This window comes from Monodelphis domestica, chromosome 4 (assembly GCF_027887165.1).
Source record: "Monodelphis domestica isolate mMonDom1 chromosome 4, mMonDom1.pri, whole genome shotgun sequence".
In the NCBI taxonomy this organism is placed as follows: Eukaryota; Metazoa; Chordata; class Mammalia; order Didelphimorphia; family Didelphidae; genus Monodelphis; species Monodelphis domestica.
The window spans coordinates 192,065,611-192,082,232 of NC_077230.1; the positions used below are offsets into that span (position 1 = coordinate 192,065,611).

The 16,622-nt window shown below is 35.1% G+C and overlaps 1 protein-coding gene across 6 annotated transcripts in view; it reads right to left on the bottom strand.

Annotated features, from left to right (window-relative positions):
• Window positions 1–1,502: 1,502 nt before the first annotated feature.
• Window positions 1,503–16,622, bottom strand: part of SESTD1 (SEC14 and spectrin domain containing 1) — a 143,452-nt gene continuing 128,332 nt past the window's right edge. For all 6 annotated transcript variants that reach the window (XM_001377461.5, XM_007494451.3, XM_007494452.3 and 3 more), the window contains 4 exons: window positions 14,971–15,093; window positions 13,241–13,432; window positions 10,167–10,288; window positions 1,503–2,776 (listed from right to left, as the gene is read on the bottom strand). In XM_001377461.5, the coding sequence (XP_001377498.3) occupies window positions 2,647–2,776; window positions 10,167–10,288; window positions 13,241–13,432; window positions 14,971–15,093 (567 nt within the window). In that variant the 3' untranslated portion in view covers window positions 1,503–2,646. The remainder of the gene's footprint in view (window positions 2,777–10,166; window positions 10,289–13,240; window positions 13,433–14,970; window positions 15,094–16,622) is intronic.

Consider the following 16,622-nt stretch of genomic DNA (forward strand, 5'->3'; position numbering starts at 1 on the left):
AGCTTAGTGGATTGAGAACCAGACCTAGAGACAGGAGGTCCTGGGTTCAAATCTGACCTCAGACACTGCCTAGCTATGTGACCCTGGTCAAGTCACTTAATCCTCATTGCCTGGCCCTTGCCACTCTTCTGCCTTAGAACCAATACCCAGTATTGATTCCAAGATGGAAGGTAAGGATTAAAAAAAAAATCTTCCTTTTTCTAATGAATTTTTCTTCTCAGACTGATCTGTGATAAAGGCCTAGAAAGCAATGATTCCCAAGTTTATGGAAAACCTAGCTTTAAATGCAGTTTTTGCTGAAAGATGCAGATGGAAAATGTTCTTCATACAGTTAAGATGTAACAAATGTTTCAGATTAAACTGCATATTATTTACACACCAGGACCTCGTTTTTCTCAGGATTGTCTAAGGTTTAAAAAAAAAAGTTGAATTTATACGTCTTTCATTTGCAGGGTTGCTGGCCTACTTCTCTAGGGAAGATAAATCAATATAGTAAGCCCAGGACACACTGAAGGATTAGAGAATGGAAAGCCTTGAAGGGTTCTGGTCTTAATGGATGGTGGAGCAATTTTAAGGCTCCTAAGATAGTGCCTGGAGTACAAGGTTATAGGCCTTGACCGTCTAATTGGCTAAAGTCATCAGAAATATCACATGTGTTGTCACGTGGCTTCAGCAGCAGCCCTCTGGGAAGTCCTGGGTCACAGGGGCTCTACCAGAAACTGAATGCATAAATTGACAGCTCAGTTGTGCCTTGCATTCAGTAAGGGCTCACCATATGTCAGGCACTGTGCCTGGCACGGGGATACGAGCATGTGGAAAAACGAACAGCCACAATAATCGCTACGACGAACCCCAACGAGGGCAGATCACAGAGAAGGCGAGGCAATGGGAAATAGCGGAGGCAGCTCATTTGACTGAGGAGGAAGAGCTAAGCAGCACACCGGCAGTCAAACAACTAACCGGAATCTGACTAGCCGCAGACACAATTACCTTAAACAGGCTTTCCTCAATGACTCCCTTTCTACAAGGTAAAAATTCAAATCCCTTTGTACTACTTCACCTTATCTTTCCACCTGTATTGCACCATGACCCCTTCTCACGTTCAGTCAGACTTCAGTGATCATTGCTTCTCAATGTGATTGTCAGTATGATCCTCCTCCCTAACTGAAATCCTCTGTTTCACACATTCATAGACGAATTGCTATAGTTCTTTGTGTATGCCATATGCACCTAATAAAATGTAAGCTCCTGGAGGGCAGATACTGCTTCAGTTTTCCCTTTATGTGTCTAGTACCTAACAGCGTACCTTCTATATCATAGATGCTTAATAATTATTGAATTAAGTGGAAATTGGTGAAAAGAAGGTTAAATTATTCACTTCATTTGAATTTCAAATTTATACTTGTTCTAAAGTTTATTTTAATTCTGTTCCAAATTAAGCAAAAATTAAATAGAAAACCCTTGTTCCATTTGGAATTAAATAGGATCTTGAAAGCAATAAATCATTATTATAAACTTTATTGGAAAATAAGTTTTACAGTAAGGAAATGTGAAATGAATGCTTCAATTACTATACTATTTTCAGAAATTTTCCTGCCTCAACTATCATGAGAAATCACAATTTATGAGCAATTTCACTGTAAGCAAAGGATAAATGCTGATATGGGCTCTACTTTTTTAAAGAATACATATTTTTAATAGGAGTAAATAAGAGTCAATGATTTGAACTGTTTTCATTTGGAAAAGAAAAAATAGAAAGATTACTTTAAAAATTAACTATTTGGAAGGAGACTAATGGCATTTTATAATAAAATTATGAGGATTCCATTCATAACAATTTCTTAAAGGTGTAAAATTGGAGATTTCTTCACAATTATTTTCATCATAAAACATGCTTCTTTATTATGTACATGCTTACATACAAGTTTTTCTTGGCTAAAATACATGCAAATAACAACACTATAAACAGGTAAAATTAAAAAAAAATCTATCAACTTTAAGAATGCCCCTTCAAATAAGGCACTCACAATTGGAAATAGAATATAGGAACCAAATTAAATAAGATTTTTAAAAGATGCCTTTTATTAAGCACAAACAGCTTTTAATACATTATCAATACAAATAGGAAAAATGTCTTCTTAGGACTGATATATCAAAGATCTTATTGGTTCGCTGTATATTGGCACAATAAAAATAATCAATTTCGAAGAATTATAAAGTGAAATTATGAGGACACCACTGCCTACAAATAATGATTTACCTACAGTCTAAATTTACTACCTCACCTGGGGGAAGAGAACGACAATATTTTATGTGGAACTTTTAAACTTTTATTAGCACCATTCAAAGCTTAGATCAGCTGCTCCTCTAGCAACTGATAGGTCAGGTGAAGCTTTAAAGCAAGTTTTCAGTGCAACGTTTATAGTTCCTTCTAATAAGATACTTGGAAGTCTATGGTTTCATAGCATGTTAAATAATTATGCCTTGGTAGATGTAAAGTGTTAACAGGTAGAGAGCAATGTCTACTGGCAAAAAATGAGGCTTATATTGACTGTGAAATGCATTTAATGAACTATGTCAAATGCTGAAGTATGCAGATAACATGCTGGATTACAAAACTGAAGCCTTGTTATCAGGTGACATCTATTAGCTTTCTGTGATGGTAGCTTCTGGGTGTCTCAGCTGCTGTCTTTTCAGATTAACAAGTTTCATTCTTTCTCTGATGTGTTCAGCTGTTGAAGCCATGTCACTCGGACTTCCAAAATACTGTTCTGTTCTAAAAAGCAAAAAAGTGTAAACAATTTCACTCTGATTAATATATATGTAAATTAACAATAAAAACATTTATATATGTGATAGTTCAATAAACAAACAAAAAAAAATCCCTAACAAGACAATGGAGGTAGATTTAAAATGGGATTTCTATCTAAAAATAGCCTACTTTTCCCATAAGGGTCTCTTAAAGAGTACACTCAAATATTAGAGCCCTGATCATTTTATTCTCATTTAAATGTACATAACATACTCTATGTCCTAACAAATAAAAGACACCTCCTCTCCAATAGAATAGGAATTCTCTGAGAATAAGGACAATGCTGCTTTTTATATACCCAGCCTTTAGCACAGAGCTTTGCATATAGTAAGTGTTTAATAAATTATTTACTCATTCATTTATTCAGTGTTAGGGTTATGACAGGGACATAGGAAGAGGAATTCAAATTTATCTCACATGAAGGAACACTGTCTTTCTGAGACTAATCACTTTCTCCTGTCCATGAGCTGATCCAATAAAAACCTGTAAAATTTTTTCAATTAGCTATTGCAAGATGGAAAGACTATTGCATAAAAATTTTCCAATTTCAGGTCTGCTTTTATCTTACTAGGTAACCACAGGCAAGCCACTATGCCTTCAGACCTCAGTTTCTTTACCTCTAGAACAAGGGGGTTAGATAAGATGACTGCACTTTTGCTTTGGTATCTTATCATCTTCATCCCTATCAAAAAACATTCAGAAAGCACCTCACAGAAGGACACAGTACTACCATGGAACTATGAAATACATATATTTCTGTGAATACAGTAATTTTAGAGGGAAAAGATATCTTGAAATTGGTGAAAAAATGTAGCAATCCAAGATTTTCTTTTAAAAATACCTTCTGTAGGGAATTTATCATCTTGTGGGGAGCAGGAAACATTCAATTATTCTATAGTCTAGTCAGTATTATTTGTGGGGGAAATGCCAGTAGGTTGTTTTCATTTATCACTTAAATAATGAGAAACAGTGTGACACATACAAGGGAGGGCCCAAGTTCGTTTTAAGTTCTTTGCTTTAAGGAATGACTCTGTAGGATGTGGAGAGAGAATTCCAGAGCATGGTGCTGGAGTCCAAGTGTGGGCAGCTCCATTGTCCTTGATAGTAAAAAAATGTATTAATAATCTTCACGGATATTTTCTATTTTTCTTTTGTTTGTTCTTCCATTGTCAGCTAAATGAAATTCTTGCCAAGCTTTCTTTAAACTAATTTTCATCCTTCAATGCTTTTTCTGTCTTATGAACTGATGCCCTAATTATCCATTATCTGACTCTGTAAGGTTTTCCAAACAAGTTTACATTCTAAACAGTTGTTACCTTTAGTCACTATCTTTTCTCTCTAATTGGCAAGCAAGTACCAGCAAACTAAGGCACTTTTCGATCTCTTTTTGCCTGCTTATTATGGTAACCAATTGACAGTGATTAAACTTCTATGCAACATTGTAGTATCTATAGTTAATAACTCATTTTACATTATTAATTACTTCTTAAGACAATTCAGGATTGAACTGTTTGCATCACATGCTGTAACTTATGATCATTCTTCCACAACTTTTTACCAATTTGTTCTTTCTCTTGACAAGTCAATAGTCTGATTGAATACAAACAACAGATTCAAAGTTGTCTTCTCTACCTATCATACCATCTCCAAGTCATACTGCCTATAATCTAGTTTTCCTCTTCCTTTTGGACCTGAGACTCTTGCTCCTGAAACCCTGAATTGTGATAAATAAGCCATCAACTTTCTTGCCTGTTACTAGGTGACCAGGCCACTTCTCAACCATCTTCTCCTTCAATTTTATATATGTTATTTTTCCTTATTAAAATGTAAACTCTTGGAAGGCACGGATAGTGTTGCTTGCTTTATATTTATATCCTTAGAGCTTAGCACAGTGCATGGCACTTAGTAAGTGCTTAATAAATGCTTTTACATTCATTCATTCCTGTGTCCAATGTCTATTGACTCTTTCCTTGAAAAAGAAAAAAATTCAAATAATAAGTGTATTCATAACACAAGGCTTTCTGTGAAGTCTCTGAGGCCTTAGTCTCTCTCATTCCTTTTTCTTGATCCACGCTTTTCAATATACGACTCTACCATCCTCACCTATTTCTATCTTTGAAATGAAGTCAACAAATCTAAAAGAATATAATTACTTCATTTAGAGGGTCGTATGGATGGAGATCATAGGATTATAGCAATAAAACAGCAAGGACCCTGAGAAACCATCTAATTCAATATTCTCATTTTACAGATGAAGAAACTGAGGCTAAATGACTTGTCTCCAATGATAGATTTCCATGACCAAAGAGTTCATTCCCAAGTGGTCAGCCTTCTGGTGATGAGCTACTGGGTATTTAAAAGTTCTTGGAAAACAGATTCAGTCTATTGCCACAACTATATTCTCAAAGGTTCTCCTACATGAGAGCTCTGGCTGGAGCTTGTGATCGACTGGCACAGCCTCTGGGAATCCAAGGTCACCTTCACATCATGACAAGGTGGCAGAGCAGGACTCTGAGTAAGAGCCAATCTCTATTAACACAGAAAAAGCTTGGGTACCCCCCCCCTTGTTGTTATATCGCACAGCTGTCATCTCTCTGCCAACCAAGTTTGCTTAGCTGTTTTTCAAGGGAGAATTCTATGGGAGATGACTATGGTGTTTAAAAAACACAAAAACATTAATAAATGTTGAGGCCAGGACCACCTGCGATTCTCTGCCTAGCAGGACAATTAGCCATTTTTTTTTCACATGTGAAAGAGATATTTCTAAATAAAAGTTAAAATGATGATGTCATGGTATAATTATTTATATATATATGTAAATGTATAGAGAGAGGGGGGAAAAGGAGGGGGGAAAGAAGTGGGAAGAGAGAGTGGGAAGAGAGAGAGAGAGAGAGAGAGAGAGAGAGAGAGAGAGAGAGTGAGTTGTGATATCAAAAGAGATAGTATAAAGTACTTGGACAACTGTGAGAGCACTATGTAAAAACAGGCTATTAAAAAATCCCTCGCTTTCTTCATGGCTAGGATCTACTCTTCCCCATAGTTAGTGCTTCTATGTCCCCACATTATCTTGTATTATACTTATTTTTGAGCCCAGGAGTAGTCCTAGAGGTAGAGCTAAAAAGACCTAAAAAATCATCTAGTCTAACCACATTTTACAGATGAAGAGGCAGCATTCCAGAAGTGAAGGGACTGGCTCAAGGTCATACAAGTAACAAACAAAACAGCTTTTTTATTTGAAACAAAGCCTTCTGGTCATACACTAGATCTCAGCATTATCCACAAGGTTTCATCGTTCCTAGTCAAAGCTTCTGTAACCTATTATCATTCCATCTCTCCCTCTAAGCCTCTCTTCTCCTTCCAGAACTTACCTCCCCTAAAATCCAGTCTTCACCCTCATCAACATTTCCACCTTGTCGCTTGCTTCAAGTCACTATGCTTGAAACTACTTCATCACTGTCTCTCTCCATGACTGATGCCGGAGTTAGCCAGTTCCACGCTATACTGCTTTCTGCTCTGGAATCCCTTGCTCCCTTGTCTTATTGATGCTCATGCCTTGCCAAACCTCAAACCTGGACTATTCCTACTCGTGCTCCAAATGGAACTAAGAAGGCATTCGACCATGTTGCATGGGTACATTATTCTGTGTTATCCAACTTGAACTGGGCACTTACTTTAGAGCAAAGCAATCCTTTTTTATTCTTGATTGGTTTACTATCTCATTCCCCACAAAAGTTTTTTTTACAAACTTTCTCTTCCTAAGTCTCTTGCACCTGGCCCTCTTTCCTCTCTACTAGCTAAGAATCTCATCTCTTACTGTACTGAGAACACTGAGGCTAACTGATATGAGCCTCTTCTTTTCCACTTTTCGTCACCTCAAAACTCCGTGACTTTGGTCCGCACACTCTCTCAACTTTTGCTGCAGTGGATGACAATCTGCCATTCTCACTCTCCCTACTACTCCCCCCACCTTGCCCCCACTATGTTTAATCTTCAACTATCCATTCCTTTTTTTTTAAAATGTTAGTCAATTTAGAACATTATTCCTTTGTTACAAGAATCATATTCTTTCCCCTTCCCTTCCCCTTCCCCTAGCTGACCGCAATTCCACTGTTTTACATGTGTCCTTGATCAGAACCTATTTCCATGCTGTCAACTACCCATTCTTAAAAGAATCTCTAGTTGACCATCTATCTGATCCCCTGAAGGCACTGCCCAACACCTCTCTTCTCTTTCTCAAACTGACTGAGATATACTTGCTGCATCTAGTTCCATTCCTTAATTCTCTATAATATGGAATGGGGGGAGGCATCCTCACATCTTTACTTTGCGTCAAAGTTTCTTCATAATTTTGCAACATTATTTTGATTGTTTCGTCATGCTGGTTGTTTCCATTTACAATGCTGTAATCATTGTGTGTATCAGGGTTCTTATTTTGGGGTCTGTAACCTTTTTAAAAAATATGGTTCAGACCTTTCAGTTGTGTCTGACTCTTTGTGACCCCATCTGAGTTTTCTGGGGGGCAAATATACTGAAGTGGTTTGACATGCCCTTCTCTAGCTCGTTTTATAGATGAGAAAGCTGGATTAAGTGACTTGCCCAGAGTCACACACTTGGTGTGTGCGAGGCCAGATTTCATTGAAATCAGGTCTTTCTGACTCCAGGCTTAGCATTCTGTCCACTGTGACACCTGGCTGAGCTCTTAAAATTTTTTTATAATTTTATTTCAATATAACTGGTTTCCTTTGTAATCCAAGCCTCTCATTTTATTAGTTTAAAAATATTATTCTGAGAAACAATTCAAAAGTTTTGCCAGACTGACAATAGGGTAACAAAAAAAGAATAAGAATCTCTAGTATGTAGTATTTCCAAGGCTCTGCTTACTTCATTTTACCTATGTTTTTTTCAGGCTTGCTCTTTCTTACTCCATCACATTCTTAATTACGTGTTAAATCTGTTGGGTTGATTTATTTTTAAGTCCCTACTCTTCTGGAACTATCTGTTGTATCATAACTGCTGACCACCTTCTCCCTTTTGGATTCTCTCCTCTCTGGGCTTTCATAATAAAACTTCCTTCTGATTTTCAGAATAGTCTAAGCATTCATCAAGCTCCTTGATTTTGAAAACATTTCTATCCTTGAGCTCCTTTAGAGTAAGGGTTGTTTCATTCATTGTACTTTCATCCCAGGTACTCAGATCAGTTCAGTTTGTGGCATTTTGTAGGCACTAAATACTAATTGATTGAATGAAGGTTGGCGTTCACCCTAGATATTCTTGGTGATTATTTATAGACTTAAATAATAGTCCCTCCATGACAATATATATTTAAAAAGAACTAATTTTCTGGAGAATGGGACTGGGTTACTAGTCTCCTACTTCATAATAATTTGGGGATTGCTCTTTTCTAGCTCCTATTATTGTTTAGGGGTATGGACAGAAGTTGAAATAGAATTCTTGGTGTGATAAAAATGTCTTATGCAAGGATAGAAAAATGGTATACCACCAAACCTTCCTGATAATGATGAGCATTTTATTGACTTTTTTGGATCATCAAAGTAAGAGACTTTTAGGCTCTTTGATAAGATCCTAAGGTTAGAGTTGGAAGGGGCCTTATAAGCCAGCTAATCCAATGCCCTTGTTTTACAGGTGAGAAAATCAAGACCAAAAGAAATAATATGAGCTACCTAAGGCTATACCATGAATAAGCAGTGAATCCAGAGCTTTAATTTGGGTCTTCCAACTCTATATCCAAAGCCTTTTCTATTGCACTTTGATTCTAGACTGCTGGTGGTTTGGAGATAAATATGAGTTGAAAATTTTTTCTCTTATTGAGTTACCTTAAATGTGATCCCATTGAAATTAATCTGGTACTTCACTTGTACAGCTCTAAATTTTTTTTTTCTGTAGCCTAGTCTTTGGAGCATTTCAATATTACTTGGAAAGGTCACTTGAAAATTTAGGGAGTAAACTCCTTTCAGAGTTTATATAAAGAGAGATAGTGAAGTAGGCCTAGCACTGAACAGGGGAAAATGGAATGGGCTGCATCTGCAAAACTGTGAACTAATTTTCATGATTCCATGATTGTTCTTGAACCAAAATGGTCTTTATAACAATTTTTGGATGATGCTATTATGGCTATACACCACAGAACTCTCAGTGTCAAGGAATTAAAAGTGTGGGTGATCAAAAGACAAAAAAGTGATGTGTGGTGAGTGCCCAAAGGAGACCAATTATAATTATTGAAAAACTGCATGCAGAAATGCAGTATAAAAATGGTATTAAAGACATATATGACAGGAAAGAATGATAGAGAAGTCATGAAGTAGTATAAAAAACACTTGATTTGGAATTTCAGGTCCTATTTCATTACTTGTTACAGGTATAGTCTTAAGACAAATCATTTCTCTACCCTGGTTCATTCATTTGTAAGTAAAAGATTTGGACTAGATGACTTCTAGGGTCTCTTCTAGCTCTTGCTTTTAGACTTCCTTATTTTCTAGTTATTTGTTATATACAACCTGCCAACATAGGTCAAAAACTGTTATCACAAATGGAATTGTTTTCATTTATAGTCTTAAGTAATTTAAATTTAAACCTATATTTAAGTAAAGTAATCCTGAGCATTTTAAAAGATAATAAAAATCCTTTAAAGCAATATAAAAGCAAAAGGACAACTTCTTTTTATTCATGGAGAAGAAAGGTAAGTTTGCTATTATAATTTTGATTTGACTATACTTGAAATAAAATTTAATTTAATTAATTATTACTTTATAGGGAATGTCTAAATCTTTTTTTTTCCCTTTCTAAACTGAACTTGGCCATTTATTTTTCATCAGTTCTACTTTTAATGAGTATCAAAAGATGATCCATTTAATAAAAGCATGCATCAGGGGGGCATCCAGGTGGCTCAGTGGATTGAGAGCCAGACCCAGAGATGGGCGGTCCTAGGTTCAAATCTGGACTCAGACACTTCCCAGCTGTGTGACCCTGGGCAAGTCACTTGACCCGCATTGCCTAGCCCTTACAACTCTTCTGCCTTGGAACCAATACACAGTATTGCTTCTAAGACAGATGGTAAAGGTTTTTTAAAAATAAAAACAAAATAAATTAAGATAAAAGCTTGCATCAGTTACCTAAACTGACGTGCTAATATTGCTGATGGTTAGATTTCTCATTAATACCCTTTCTTATTTGTTCATAGAATGATTTCTCTTCATTCTAGACTAACCTCTAGTAGGACTCAAATCTGTGTCTCAAAGCTAATGTACATGGCTCCTTTAAAGAGTACATTCTCCTCCTTTGATGATTAGACAACAAGACAACAAAAATAACAGATTTTTAGGAATGTGCACCATACCCATCAGGATAAACTACAGGCACAGTTAATCTATCCAAAAGTGATTTCCCAACTGCTTCAATTTCATCAAATTGCTCTTCATCATTAATAGCTTCAGGCTCTTCTGGACATTCTTGCAAAATCTGTGATAAAGAGATAACATGAATAAAAAGAGAACCAACCTTACAAAATTTTAGTAACTTGAATGCTTTTTATGCAATTCTAATAGACTGAATGTCTTTCCTTTCTCATATATTTTGTACATATTTTACAAGATCATTCTACTACAAGTAAAGTTGACTTATGCAATCCAAACAGCAAAATTAAATGTTTAACTCTCACTTACAAAATGAAATTGGAAAAGACCACCAGTTATTTTTCCCCGACATACTTAGCATAGTACCCTGGACAATTGTGGGGAAAAATATTTGCATTTGTGATAAGTGTGAATGTGAGTCAATATCAGGTCCCATGGATTCAATAGAGAGTCTTGATAGCAAGAAAACCTCAGATCAACTCCTATCTCTGACACATGACCATCGATTTGTAAGGTAACATCTCAGTGTACAAAGAACTCTTTGTAAAAATTATATGTAAAAATTATATAATTATATATAAGTAAAAATTATAGATGAGTTGTTGATCTGAAGAGCCATCACAGATGGCATTATAGGTGAGCCCCCCAAAAGTACAAGTTATTAAATAGTAAAATATATTACTAACATGAATTAATAGCTAGTGTGATCATAAAAACTAATCAAGAGTTCAGCTTCTTAAAAGTTAAAACAAAAAATCCACCTGTGCCTAGGGCCAAAGAAAGCTTTTTTTGTACTTTTCTGCCACATGTGTTTTATCACTATGTCTTATTTGATTATTTTTTGCTATTTATTTTGACATTACTAGAAAGTCAAACATATAGCTGTGTTTAAATTTAGGATGACTAATATAATAGATCATGGGAATATCAGACTAGCAAAATTTTAAAGCAGTAAAGCTTTTATCTATATTCAAAGTAATTTCTATTATCTCTATCTATATTCAAGTTTCTATTATCTCTATATTCAAGTAATTTCTAAGGAAAATTATTAAATTCTAGTTACTTATGACAATTCTATATTTATTCAATAGGCATTTGTTTTCTACATGATATATGCATAGTATTTTTTTACATTTTATAGAGTACAAAGGAAAGAATCATACTTCATAGTGCTTACAATCTAAGACAAGACATATTTATATATATTAAATAATTAGAATGATGCTAAATCAATGAGTAAGCAAGTATATATTATAAACAGATTATATTTCTAACTCCCAAGGAAAATCAAAACTGAAAGGTCACAGTGAAGTTTTGTTAAGGAATGCTTTGTAGAAAAAAATGAATCTTAAGCGAGATACTGAAGAATTAGCAGGAAAAAATAGGGAAATTCAAATTTAGGGATAGCAAATAGCATGAGAACAGATTTTTTTTAAACTTTGTATTCACAATACCCAGCAGTGTTTCTTGAAAACCTAAATCTCGTAAAATTAGTGAAGACAAATAGGCAGCAATGGATAAAAAAAGATGGAATAAAGATGTCATGCTAGAGAACACTGGAAAATAAGTTGAGACTTGTCAATATAGGACCTTAAAAGCTGCCACATAAGGACGATACCAAAAATGCTATTTGTAATGTGCTTGGGGTTAGCATAGATTACCTCAGCTTGCATTAGGGTGCCAAGAAATGGCCTTATGGCCAGCACTGGTTACAGAAGGGTTGAAAACTAGACTGGCTGTTTTATTTTTGCCCTTCGTATTTAAAGGTGACCAAAATTACATTACAATGTCAGGGTCAATATACAATGTGTCCAATTGACTGATGAGACCAATATGAGCTTGGGAAGGCTCTACCACAAGTCAGGGACAAATAGTCTATTTAAATGTTTGGAGTGAAAATGTCTCTAAATTTGCACATTTCGTGTTTCCTTTGAGCATTGCAATTATGTTTTGTTCATGGAGCACAGTGCCTTCTTTGATGTGGACACACCATGCATGGCAGTCCTGTGTCACTGTCTCCCATGTCTCACAACCAATACCAAAGTTCTGCAGAAAGTTCTTGGGAATGTTCTTTTATTGCTTCTTCTGACTATATTTATTGGTTCCAAGTCTGGTATTCTTCCTTCTTACTGGGGAGTAAGTAATTTAGGAACAGTGTTGTTCCCCAACCCAAAAGGCAGAAAAGTACAGAACACAGAAGGAAGTACAAAAAGAAACAGACAGAACAATTGTGAAAGTGAGTATGGAGTATTTATTAGGCACTTTAAAAAAGTGAATCTTACGTGATAAATTCCCAGTTTCACACATTCTTTTTCTGTTATAATTTATAATAGTAATATGGAAGTATTCTTCAAAGATTTTAAGTCCCATCAACCAATACCTATAAAAAATTCCCATACCTATAAAACCTATACCTATAAAAAAATTCCCACAAACCCAAAGTGATCTAATTAGACTAGACTTTCCACAATGTCCTCTTTTAAAGCAGTTACATATATATATGATTAAATATGACATATTTAATAATATATATTATTTATATAAATAGAAATATAATTTAATTATATGCATATGTACACATATTTGTACACACACATACCTACATGCAAATCCAGGACCTCCTGGGTATAGGCATGACTCTCTACCTTCTGAGCTACCTACCTGCCCCTTAACTCTGAGATTTTGTTTCCAAGGGAAGACCAAAACAAACAAACTAACAAACTATATATTTCATTGAAACCATTCTTCAATGGGGAAATACATTTTGCTTTCTCTGTGTCCCATCCCACATCCCTGACCCAGGTCACTATTAAAGTTGTATACAAATAATAATGCTTGTTTTATTTATAGGTTTTAAATAATACGATATATTCCCTGATGAATAAACATTAGAATTAATCTATTTGACATATACTTATTTATCATAAAAGTATGCTTTATATATAAATATATATTTGTATTTATTACATTATTTATTATTACATATATATGTATTATATTATAAATGAAAACAAATAGAACTCTTTAACAAGAGCATAGCTTAAAAAGAATATCTAACCTTTTCTGCATTTGAATGAAAGGCAATAGCCATCTCCAACCTATGTACTCTCTCTTCAGATGCTATTGTGAATTGCTTCCAAACTCTGTTCAGTCTAGGAAGTGTATCACCAGAAGACCGAGAAGTGCATCGCAAAGACTGGCATAAGACTACTGTAGCCTGTAGTAGTTGCCTCCCATAGTCATAAGTGCTCTAGAAAGAAAAAAAGGAAAAATCAAGTTATAAAACAGGAACACTGTAAAGATGCCTTAATTTAGACATCATTATGGCACAAAACACAACTAAACTCATCTAGCAGAATTTATTATCACATGAATACATAATTAAGAGACAACATATTTTTAGAAATATACTTTATTTCTTGCTTGGAATTCTAAATATTAAAAGCATACCCATCAACCTAATTCTGTGTTATCTTTTGCAGTCTATTCAATTAAAAAGTCCAAACTCAGTGTGTTTGCTATGAAAATTATTCTTTGGTATAAATATTAGTCATTACTGCACATAAACCAATCAAAAGAAATGTTGCTCTATGTGCACAAAAACCACACCTGTAATAAAATTAGCTCAAGTTTTTACTGAATTATAACTAAAGGCAGTTCTCCCTTTACATAAATTAATTTTATGCAAATTCAACTTTATAAAAAAGAATTCTAAAAGAGAGCAACATTCCAAAAAAAAAAAATCACTTCTGTTAACTTTAATGTACAGTACTGGCTAACTCTCTACTCCTGCCCCTCAACCTAGTGTTTCATAGCCTCCCAGTCCCCAACCTCAGAAAAAACAAACAAACAAAAACCCCTTAAAAAAAAGCCAAAAAACTCTCCAAGTTAATGCAGAAGAATAGGCAACCATATTCATCCCTGACTGGCTGGAGATTTTCAAGAGATGTTTTCTCCACAATACCCCCTCTCCCCCATGTCTGGCTTCAATCCTTCCACACTCAGTAGCCTGTGTCTGTCCCCACATGTTCTCCTAATGCTTTCCCTTCTCTGTCCCCAGCCCCACCCTGAACTATGGGCTGGCCTCTTCCCTCCAGGGAAACAAGGTTTCCTTCCAACATCCCTCTCTCCCTTCCCCACATCCAGGGGAAAATTCACATCCTATAAAAATTGCATTCCATGAAGGTCTGGGGAAGAGTCTGCTATGTAAAGTGAGAATTGTGGGTAATTCTGATTGTAAAGTATACAGCAGGTGCCAATGTGCACTGGTAGACAAATTTCAAATACTAATGAAATCATAGTCTGGTCAATTACAAAGCAAAACAAACCACAAAATTACAGATGAGTTGCCAGTCTGCGTCAGTGGATGAGGTTTCCATCTTGGAAGTTTCTTATATTGATAAAACCACAGGTCTGGACCAAAAAAATTCATTTAAAAATAAATATAATAATCACTTTTAAGAGAATTTTGGAAATATGCTGGAAATGCACTATCAATTTCAACATCTATTGTGCTCATGCTGCTGAGTTTCAGAGAACTTTACTGCGAGTTTTCTAGTTTACTAATTTTACCCTGTGAATCATATTAACTTTGTACAAAACCTGTGTCCAGGGATTCATGGGACAGTTCTGATGTGCCAGTTGACATTTTCAGAAATATTTCAGCAATGATTCTGTAATAATACAACTAACCTTCTTTGACCTGGAAGGGTTAAGTTATTATTATAATCATGCAGAAAGCTATTCAAACACTGAGCTTGTAGAAAAGGAAGAGAATCAGTTGTGCACCTGTGCAACATCAACAAATTTTCTATGCTTTTCCAATAACACTTTGGTTTCCTGAGCATCATCCCCCAATCTGATGTGCGTTTTAAGCAGAGCATCCAGAAGTTCACTTAGCCATTCTACTGCCTAAATGAAAGCAAAAAACAAGGACATTACATTTACTGCTTGGTATATTAACTCATCATCTCATACAAGCTGAAGATTACCATGATGCAACCTCTATAATCACTCAAAATGGACACCAGAAATGAGATTTTGGGGAGTGGAGGGGGAAATCAATATTTTTAGTAAGCAAAGTTCTTCATCTTAAATCACTGACTAATCTGAAAGAACCAAATGCCTATTCCAATCTCCCATTGATAATGATGAAAAGAATACTGAGAGGGGCAGCCAGTTGGATCAGTGGATAGAGAGCCCAGCCTGGAGTCAGGAAGGTTCTGAGTTCAAATCTGACCTCTGGTATTTCCTAGCTGTATGACCCTGAGCAAGTCATTTAGCCTGGCTTACTCTTCTGCCTCAGAACTGATACTTATATCAATTCTAAAACAAGATAAAGGTTAAAACAACCAAAAAAAGGAATACTGATAACTAAAGGAAATGTGCTTTAAAATATAAAAATATAACATACTTGACTGAGAAAGGATATTTATACAAACTTAGGTGTTTCTAAGTTCAGAATTGTTATATTCATACTCTTCTATTGGATGTAAGTTAACAAGTTTCTCCTTTAAGTTAAAAAATATAACTCTGGTTTACTTTATGGAGAAAAAGTTTTAGTTTGAGATTACATAGTGCTTTAAAATTTGCCAAATATTTTATAAGAACTGTCATATTTTATCCTCTCCAAAACCCTGGCAGCATGGTTCTATTTTATTGTCATTTTACACATTAGAAAAAAAAAATAGTCAAGACTTGCCAAGGGTCTAACAGTCACGAAATGTCTCCATGAATATTTGAACTCAGGTCTTTCTGATTTCAAGTCTACTACTCCACCTAACCCTACAGACAATGATCTCTACTTGCTTATTTAGCATATGAAAATAAATATTTCTTGACAAATAAAGAAACATTATAATGAGAAATAACTTTAATATATGTCAACAGTGATAGCAATATAAGAAGACAATTAGTTCTTTCTTTCTTTCTTTTCATAGCTTATCTTCCATCTTGGAATCAATACTCTGTATTGGTTCCAAGGCAGAAGAGTGATAAGGGCTAGGCAATGGGGATTAAGTGATTTGACCAGGGTCACACAGCTAGGAAGTAGCTGAGGCCAGATTTCAACCCAGGACTTCTCATCTCTGGGCCTGGCTTTCAATCCACTGAGCCACCCAGCTTCCCCCCTGACAATGGGTTCTTAATAATAAAATTATTATTTTCATTATGTTCAGAAAGTTTAACCTCATGACAACACTTGACTATAAAATTAAATAGTATTCAATTGGGAGTAAAGAACATTATTATTTCTTAGAATGGTTAAGTGGATCTTTACTATATTTATTTTTTTCCTATCTATACAGGGTCATGAAATATATTTCTATATGTCCATTATTTTTAAAGATAAAATATATGCATATATGTGCATATGGGGAGACATGGATGAGTGTCTGAGTATAGGCAGTCTTTAATAAACTGCACTGACAGAGGAAATGCCT